The 10,411-nt window shown below is 39.4% G+C and overlaps 1 protein-coding gene across 1 annotated transcript; it reads left to right on the forward strand.

The window, feature by feature from the left end:
• Nucleotides 1–5,621: 5,621 nt before the first annotated feature.
• LOC311241462 (uncharacterized protein) lies at nt 5,622–8,279 on the forward strand. Its single transcript, XM_084330298.1, has one exon. The coding sequence runs from the start codon at nt 5,640–5,642 to the stop codon at nt 6,876–6,878; it is 1,239 nt and encodes a 412-aa protein (XP_084186424.1). The 5' UTR covers nt 5,622–5,639; the 3' UTR covers nt 6,879–8,279.
• The last annotated feature ends 2,132 nt before the right edge of the window (nt 8,280–10,411 follow it).

Below are 10,411 nucleotides of genomic sequence, written 5' to 3' on the forward strand. Positions count from 1 at the left end.
GTGATTTCAACCCTTCATTCGCATTTCACTCCTAAATTAATCCATACAAATTGTAGTAAAACATTAGCCTACAACCAGGGCTGTACAGTGCAATATAATGTTGCGGTTGTAATTTCATTAGACAGACCAGCGCGGACCTTTAATAACATGCAATTTAATTGACACGAGCAATGAGCTAACGGTAGCTTCTAACCAAGGTCTCCATTAGGATTATGCTAAGCTAACTAGCGATCTCTGCTAACCCTGGAAAACGGTCAAAGCGGACTCCACAAGACTAGTTCCATTCGTGAGGAAAGGGGGTGGGTTATATTGACAACGCTTGACAACAGAAGTTTAAACATAACTTCATATTTATTGGTTATTAGTTTCTGTATATCATTCAATTCCCATCTCCGTGTGTCTCCATCTCTTCCTGTTTACATTCGAGTGTGACGTCATCACCTACGGCAGCTTAGACGATCAAAACCCGAAGGGGGGCTCTCGCTCTCTCTCTCGCTCTCTCTCTCTCTCTCTCTCTCTACATTCAATGATTTAAAGTAGCCAAATGTTACACACAGTATAAATACTAACTGGATAGTTGATGATATAAACATTTAATTTCATTATCTGAAATATTCTAAAATCATTAAGTCTGTGTGATTATTATTTTCTCACAGTAGTGTGTGTATATATATATATATATATATATATATATATATATATATATATATAGTGTGTGTGTGTGTTTGGCTAAAGTGGATAGAAAACACAGTACTGTGTAAAAGGCACCCAAGCGTTTTTATATAAATTGTCTTAGATGTAAATAATTTTTTTTATTAGTGTGTCAGTAGACTACTCTTAGTACATTTTCATTAAATTATTTTTTAAAGCATCTTCATGGTTTAATAATGCAAACATATGTTGCAGGGACTTATTATAATCATCATATTGGCGTGACTGTATGCATCAAAGGGTTCAATCAAGCATTTTTAAGTGCTTTAGAGGAAATGTCAAAATATCGCGATATCATTTAGAGGCCATATCGCCCAGCCCTACTATAATGGTAAAATAGTTATTTAAAAATTTGCCCCTAAAAAATATTCTTTGCCCCTAAATTTCTCATTTAGGGGCAAGTGTGCCCCTAGTGAAAAAGCTTAGCGTACAGCCCTGGCCATAAGGCCTAATGCCTATGTTTAGTTGCTATTGTTACCTAGTGCCATAAGGCCTAATGCCTATGTTTAGTTGCTATTGTTACCTAGTGCCATAAGGCCTAATGCCTATACGTTTGGTTGCTATTTGTTGCCTAGTGCCATAAGGCGGCCTAATGCCTATACGTTTGGTTGCTATTTGTTAACTATACGTTTGGTTGCTATTTGTTACCTAGTGCCATAAGGCCTAATGCCTATACGTTTGGTTGCTATTTGTTACCTAGTGCCATAAGGCCTAATGCCTATACATTTGGTTGCTATTTGTTACCTAGTGCCATAAGGCCTAATGCCTATACGTTTGGTTGCTATTTGTTACCTAGTGCCATAAGGCCTAATGCCTATATGCCTGGCTCTGTTCCATCGCTGTGAGTCTCCAGAGCACATGGGGCACATTCAGCAAGATTTTCTATGAACATTTATTATTATTTATTATTTGATGCTAAATCATTTAAAGAACATTTCCATGAGTCATTCTTAGGCAGGCCCAAAATGTTTTACAACAGGGACGGGTTTATTACGGCTTCTATGGGTGATTTAATGTAAAAGGCTTAATGAAAAAATGCAGATTTAATGAACACTCAATAATCACACCGCTATCCTGAATAAAGTATAATGTGCTAATGATTTCAATGAAAACGTTCCTTTTTCCAGAAGTGCCGCTGCAGAGGGCGGTGGTGACGGAGCAGCTGAGGGCGGCGGCGGAGGAGATCATGGTGCTGGTGGAGAGAGTGATGGCAGAGTTCCAGGAGGAAGCCGTACGGTCAAAGCAGGAGGTCGACCGCCAGCGCAAGCTGCTGGATATCATTCTGCAACCACAGATCAAGTTACACAGAGCAGGTATGTGAATCGGATTATTCGCAATTATAATAATAATAACTTTATTTGTATAGCACCTTTCATACAGGGGATTGCGGTTCAAAGTGCTTCACATCAGTAAGAAATTAGGCATAAAATCTGTGTAAAACAAGCAGCAAGAGCAAAGCATAAAGTGGGATAAAATAAAATAATGCAGATATTTCATTTCAACCTTTATTTAAAATCGTAAGCATCTGAGGTTTCCCTCATTTACAGAAACGACGATTGTACAGTACATAATAAAAACAATATTCACCGAAATTTAAACACCAGAGTAAATTTTCTTTTCCATTTTTCCATGAGTTAGAGGCATCAAAGGAAACGGCTGACTTCCCTAGGTCAGAACAAATTTGAGGAACCCTAAGAACCATCCAGTCATTCTATCGAGTTGAATAGGTTCCAATATTCCAATCTAACAGTGAGGAGATATAAACAGGTTGTTTACCAAGAAGGGCTTTAAAAATCAATAAATACCAGTGTTTGTTGCACCTTTCTGCAAGAGAAGGCCAACCCACCCTATCATACAGGACACAATGGTGAGTATCATATCTGTCACCAGTTATAAATCTGAGAGCTGAGTGATATGCAGAATCCAGAGGTTTAAGAGTTGATGCTGCAACATGCCTATAAATTACATCACCATAGTCCAAAACTGATAAGAAGACTGATTCCACAATTCTTTTTCTACTAAATAGAGGAAAATTTGATCAGTTTCTGTACATGAAACCAATTTTCTGTCGCAGTTTAGAGGCAACATTTCCCACCTGGAACTTAAATGTTAATTTCTGGTCAAGCCACAGGCCAAGATATTTATACTCAGTGACTCTCTCTATACAAGAGCCACTGACAGTAGATATCCTCACATCATCAAAGTTAATATTCCTTGCTCTTGAAAACAACATAAACTTTGTCTTACTAGCATTAAGAACCAATTTAAGACTAGTAAGGGCATCCTGTAGAGCATAAAAGGAAAGTTGCAATTCCTCAAAGGCCAACTGTACAGAGTCTGCAATACAGTACACAATTGTGTCATCAGCATACAAATGGGCATGACATCCATACAAAGAAGAAACAATATCATTAATATAAATTGTAAAAAGGACGGGACTCAAAACTGAACCTTGTGGCACACATTTAGTCATGGCCAAGAATTCAGATTGTGCTTGACCTAACTTCACACACTGCCGCCTAGAAGATGGATAATCCTGAAACCAGACACAGGCATTATCATCCAACCCAATGTTAGATAGTTTCTTTAGAAGTAAGTAGTGATCAACTGTATCAAATGCTTTTGATAAATCAACAAAGAGGGCAGCACAATGTTTCTTCTTATCTAATGCTGAAATAATGTCATTAGTAACCAAAGTGATGGCTGATGTTGTACTATGTTTGGCTCTAAAACCAGATTGTTGAGAACTAAGTATGGAGTTAATTGAAAGGTACAATTTAAGTTGTTTACTTACTAGTGTTTCCAGGACTTTAGCTAGGCAAGGTAGCCTGGAGATAGGACGATAATTATCTAAGTTATCCCCATCACCTCCCTTATGTAAAGGAATCACCCGTGCAGATTTCCAAACTAGAGGAAATCTACCTGATGAGATAGAGATTAAAAATATAAGTCATCTGTTCAGCGATAACTGGTGCAGCCAACTTAATAAAAAAATACTAAGTTATCCTCACCTGTAGAACACTTTGCATCGATTGATTGCAAAGCATCAAATACAGCATTTATATTAATCAAATATCAAAACCTCACGTTCCAATAGGCTTCTTGGATTTCTGTAATCTGTTACAAAACATGATAAAGGTTATAGTATGCACCCAGCGGATAGTGGGGCGTAAAAATGAGTAGAATAATAGCAAGGGTAAAATGAGCAGACATATAAAATCACAGTTTTTCACATTAGGATCTAACATCCCAACAGGCCACTGCCGCTTTTATTCATTTGAATTGTGAACGAGAACCTGCATGCTCAGATTTTCCAAAATAGTTGGGCAGTTTTTAATACATTCAAATAAATATTTGATATAAACTTTGACCCAGATCCTTGGTGTCTTTGGGCTTCTGCCTGAAATGGGAACACCCAGGGAGATGTGAACTGTAATGGCTTCTCCTGACTCCTAGCTAGACGTTTAATATTGAACTGTAGTGTCTTCTCCTCACTCTTAGCTAGATGTTTCATATTGAATTTAGTGTCTTCTCCTAACTCTTGGCTAGATGTTTAATATTGAACTGTAGTGTCTTCTCCTCACTCTTAGCTAGATGTTTAATATTGAACTGTAGTGTCTTCTCCTCACTCTTAGCTAGAGAGAGAGAGAGAGAGAGAGAGACTGAGACTTTAATAACATAAAATTAATTAAATAATACAATTTAAAGTGAAAGTTTAAATGTAAAGATAATGTTTTAAAAGTAACTCAAAGTAGCAGCCTCTGCCCCAGCACTGCGTTTCTGATGGGGCTGTTATCCTGGTCCAGGAGGGTGACGTGGATCCACTCACTAGGCTCCAACAGCTGTAGGGGGAGAGGAGAGGAGGATGAGTCAGATCAGACAGACTTCTAGGGTCTTTTGTGAGGTGTGTGTGTGTCTTACTCTGATATAAGATAGCTAGCAGTAACGTTCCCTGTCTCTGCAGTCTTTCCTGCGCTTTAGCCCAAAAAGTTCAACTTTTTTCAACTGAGGAAAAAAAAGGAGCTAGAGACCATGGCGCTATACAGACGGTGAACGTTTGCACTAGTTAACATTAGCTAGCTATCTTAACTTAGCTAATTAATACTCCAGTCTGCAAAATATACAACACTCAGTGCTAATTGACGGAGCTGTAAACACCGGTAGCCTAGCCAAGCTCTAGTGTTTACTATAAGCTTGGTGCTGTTTAGCTAACGTTACATACAGCTCATTGGTGGACATGCAGGACGCAGCCTCAACATAACTCTACACCATAGTCTGCTCTGCTCTGCTGTGATGCTACTCTGCCACATGTGCTGTGGTGAGAGTATTGTAAACAATTGAGTCAGAGTGCGCTCTGCTGGTCAAACTAAGTGATGACACCATTTCTAAGCAATAAGCATCCTTTTCTGCATTCAGTTCTGTAAAAACGTTTTCATATTGGATCTTATTGGCCAACATATACGCCAATATGTCTGGTTGGTTCAACATGTTACTTTCCTGGTACGAGTGTAGTGTGAAATGTCCCATTGTTACTTTCAACAAATTACTTTTAAATATTTGTATGCCCTTCTTTCTAGACTCTCTTGCTTTACTGCAGTTTATCTGTGAAGAGGAGGTTCCCCCTCAACAGCAGGAGAGGAGCCCCAGTCTGGGCCAGGAGGACCCACAGCCCCTACAGATTAAAGAGGAACAGGAGGAACTATTGGCCAGTCAGGAGGGAGAGCAGCTTCAAGGTCTGGAGGAGGCTGATATCATAATGTCGACATCCATTCATGATGAAGAGAAACCTCAGTCCTCATGGTTTAACCAAACTCAGGACCCACAGCTGCTACAGATTAAAGATGAACTACATCAACAAAATGAACTATTTAAAGATCTAGAGGCTGATGGCTCCAAGATGACCTTACATCCTGTGAAATATCAAAATTATGGTGATAATACTCTGTCCTCATGGTTTAACCAAACCCAGGACCCAGTCGCAACAGATTAAAGAGGAACAAAATGAACTATTTAAAGATCTAGAGGCTGATGGCTCCAAGACAACCTTACATCCTGTGAATTATGAACATGACTATGTGAATACTCTGTCTTCACAGCTCAGCCAAACCCAGGACTCAGAGGTCCTACAGATTAGAGATGAACTACATCAAGGGCTGTATGATGATGATTGTTCTGGAACTGAGACTGAAGACGGTGATGATGACAGTTCTGGAACTGAGACTGAAGACGGTGATGATGACAGTTCTGAGACTGAAGACAGTGATGATGACAGTTCTGGAACTGAGACTGAAAACGGTGATGATTACAGTTCTGAGACTGATGACAGCGATGACTGGAAGGAGAGTGGAGGACCAAGTTTGATGACTCTGAAACCAAAGAAGACAAAGAAAATAGAAAGTTTGTCCAGCAGTAGGCCTGGGTTCAGCAAGAAGGGAGATCTGAAGAAACACTTACAAAACCATACTGGAGAGAAACAATTTAGTTGTTCAGTTTGTGGGAAAGGATTCAGTCTGAAAGTATATCTGAAGAGACACATGAGAACTCATACTGGAGAGAAACCATTTAGTTGTTCAGTTTGTGGGAAAGGATTCAGCCAGAAACGAGGTCTGAATAGCCACATGAGAACTCATACTGGAGAGAAACCATTTAGTTGTTCAGTTTGTGGGAAAGGATTCAGTCTGAAAGTATATCTGAAGAGACACATGAGAACTCATACTGGAGAGAAACCATTTAGTTGTTCGGTTTGTAGGAAAGGATTCAGCCAGAAACAAGGTCTGAATAGCCACATGATAACTCATACTAGAGAGAAACCATTTAGTTGTTCAGTTTGTGGGAAAGGATTCAGCCATAAAGCACATCTGAATCACCACATGAGAACTCATACTGGGGAGAAATCATTTAGTTGTTCAGTTTGTGGAAAGGATTTCAGTAATAAAGTATATCTGAATCGCCACATGATAACTCATACTGGAGAGAAACCATTTAGTTGTTCAGTTTGTGGAAAGGTTTTCGGTTGGAAAGGAGTTTTGAAGAGACACATGAGAACTCATACTGGAGAGAAACCATTTAGTTGTTCAGTTTGTGGAAAGGTTTTCAGTCAGAAAGGAAATCTGAATAGCCACATGATAACTCATACTGGTGAGAAACCATTTAGTTGTTCAGTTTAAGTGGTGAGTAGACTTGAAAAGTAGAACAGTATACACAATAGGAACCCCATGTACTTTTACTAAGCAGTATACTAAATAGGAACCCCAGGTACCTTTTTTGGAGGGCACAATGATTATGAGGTGGCTATCACTGGAACCAGACCCTCTTTGCTGGTATCTGGAGCTTCAAAACAGGATTTGGAAGTGGCTTTCATGTATTAATCCAGTGGTTCTCAACCAGGAGTCGGGGGATGAATGCATTTAATCTAATCTAATCTTGTGTATTTTGCTTTTAAAGCTCGGGGATTAAAGCGCTCCGTCCTACGACAGATTTCCGTCAATTTGAAGTCTGAGGCCCACGCTACCTGTGTACAAAATGCTGGGAAATTATTTAGCGGACTATCCTTTTAAGGCATTTTCACCTGTAGTTTGTTTGCTTTGTTCCGATTCAGGGACTAATAATATGATACAATGTTGCACTTGCCCCTTGGTTCGGTCCAAAACTTGTAAACAAACGCCACGCGCGAGCAAACTGTTCTCTCATTGGTCAAGATTTTTCTGGGAATTTTGACGGTCTTCCCTCGCGAATACACAATACACAAATCACAAAAGCTATGCATTGCATAGCATCTGTGTGTCTTCCTTTTGTCATGTTGTGGTTATTTGTTAATTTGTTATATCATTTTTTATAAAGCGTCCCATCGTGCAACGCGTATACAGTACAGCAAGTGAGTTAACTGTGATTGACTGGAAGAGGCGCTAAGTTGGCTAACGTGATCCTTCCTATGATTGAGCTAATGTACCAACCGCCATTATCCTTTTTTCACGTATAAGCTAGTGTAGTGCCGTTTTTGCCGCTGTGCAGATGTTACTAGAATTTCTGTATGTGAGGATGTTAATATGTGGTGCTACACGCGGACACCGTTTGTAATAAATTGTTTAACCCAATGATGTCACCATTTTACTGTGTAACCTGGCACATGTGATTGATATTTAGATAAGTGATATAATTTGTGTTACTATATATATGCCCATATGTATAGGACAGTGCTGCAAACTATGCACAGGCCAATATGCTGGCACGAAAATTGTATATGTGTACAGACAATGTAAAAATAAGCCTGTTCAGAGCCTATTGTCCTAAGCTCCCAAGACGGACTAGTGCAAGCCATTTGTTTGTGACTACAAATGTCCCCACCTTCCATGCTCTGCTGAGGAACCTCATGTTTTAATGTATGTGTTGTTTATTAGAGTAAAAAAACAAGATAATGGGTGCCATTAGTGATGTAAAACGAAGTGATACAAGGTACTCCTCTGATTTGTGGAAACATTGGAACCGATGCCTTTATGTATTTTAATCTATGTTGTTGGGCTTGTTTATTTTGTTATTGTATTCTCGTTGTTGTTTTGTATATGTGTAATATGGACCTTGAGTTTGAAATAAAGTCTTCATCATTACAACTGGATATTGCATGTACAAGTAAACCCTGCTGGACAAGAACTCCACAAAGAGATATACATATCCACACCTTGCACCATCCTGTGTACTGTTAAAACGTAGACGCACTAGCCAGGGGCGGATTTAGGATTGTAGGAGATCCGGGGCTTAGCCCAGATGGGCCCCCCTTTTTTTTTTAATTTTTTTTTTTTTTAATTTTTTTGGCAGGTAAGGTGTGGTTTGGAGGGGGTCAGCCACGACAGATTTTTTTTGAATTTAATGAACCTGTACGTGCAATTTCCTGCAATATAGAGCCTTCAATCTTGACCAATAAAGCTGCTCTTTTCACTATAAAACTCAGTTAACCATAACGTAGTTATGGTTAGATTTATATATTGGGGGGGGGGATATATCATATTTTTCATATAATCAAAAAGTGGTGGAGCAAGATCATACCTTTGCTCCCCCAAGTTCAATAGTGGGAGAGCAGAGATGCTCCGAATGCTCTTATGGCCAGGCGTCTATGATTCACTGATACAAAGTAAAATAGTGCAGTGCAATAAAATAGTTAGTAAAATAGAATAAAATAATGCAATAGTGCATTGCAATAAAATAGTTATCGTATTTTTTCGGGAGGCCGGTAAGGAGTGCATTACAGTAGTCGAGTTGGCTTGAGATAAAGGCATGGATCTGGTTTTCAGCGTCCTTTTGATTTATAAATGGCCGTACTTTAGCTATGTTTCTAAGGTGGAAGAATTAAGTTTTTGTCAACTTGTTGATTGTGATTTAAAGCTTGGGTCTGAGTCAACCATAACACCAAGACTTAACTCACTCAAATACAGTTAGCAGCTGGATAGACCACAGATGGAAATTAGCTTCTGCTAAATCTGGTGCAAACATATTTTCATGTAACAATGATGAATTGTTAAAAAAAATTAAATAGATTCGGGGCTTTTCAGAATACATCCGGGGCTTGAGCCCAGGTAGCCACCCCCTAGCTCCGCCCCTGGCACTAGCCCTACCTAATTACCATACAAACAACCTGGTATAATATGATTTGTAGAGGCATACAATATATTTTGATGTCGGTATTAGGTAGCCTATATAAATTCTCTTAAGGCTACGAATTAAAGCCACGATGGAAAATAATTTACTTCCTTTCTTGACGATAGCCTATAACAATAATACGAGAGAGAGCATACAAGAACAATGAATCTCACTGCCATGTAGCCTACTCCATGTGTAGCCTGCCTATGTGATCAATACAAACTTGAACTTGAATTCCATCACACCTGTGCGGGAGCTCACAAATAGGCACACAAGCAGACGTTATTATCTCTAGGTCGTCCTCGGACGGGCCCTCCATCGGTGCTTCCAGTCATCCCGATCCTCCATGCATCTGGCTAGCTCGCCGGTGCTTTCTGTTCCCACATCTCTCCTGAGTACGTCCACGTAGGTTTACGTGGGACGTCCTCGTGATCGATGCCCGTGTGTTGGTTCCCACAGCACAAGTTTGCTGGTTGGCATCTCATGGTGTCTCTGGCAGTGACCTGCCAGCCTCATTCTCCTGACTGCCACTATATCGTTATTAGGCCTAACTATAGCCTACATCTATAAACGTCACACAAGCAAATGAGCCTATACGAGTGTCTTAATGTGCAGCAAGCATTAGAAATAGCTAGTAGAAATGGCCTGATCAAGATTGCAATCAAATCAAATTTTGGATTTAGCCTGATGGTGATTAATCTTTTCTGAAGCAGGCAAAATCTGCTGAAAAACGTGCACTGAAAAGTTACGGTATGTTGATTATTTGTATGACAAAGTCAAGAGTCAGATGTTCAAAATAATGTAGGTACCTTAAAACGCTAACTCTGTTAAATAAAAATATACAGTGGAGGTTAAAATAAGAATATGACTTCACTTGGCCCAAAAGAAATTCAGTCAGGAGATTTTCTTTTGCTTTAATCCCTGCCTTTACCCTCCTAGGGCTCCAGAGCTATATTTTCTGACCAGCTGAACACCATACTTAGAGAGTGCAACTTTGATAAAGAAGTACTTTTGATGGGAGATTTCAACATAAACTGGGAAGATGAACATAGTAGAAAAGCCTTCAAAC

This window comes from Notolepis coatsorum, assembly GCF_963971535.1.
Source record: "Notolepis coatsorum genome assembly, chromosome: 15".
NCBI classification, from domain to species: Eukaryota; Metazoa; Chordata; class Actinopteri; order Aulopiformes; family Paralepididae; genus Notolepis; species Notolepis coatsorum.

Bases quoted from the DNA above. Each gene is read 5' to 3' on its own strand.
- LOC311241462 (XM_084330298.1), top strand. From the start codon at position 5,640: ATGGTGATAATACTCTGTCCTCATGGTTTAACCAAACCCAGGACCCAG.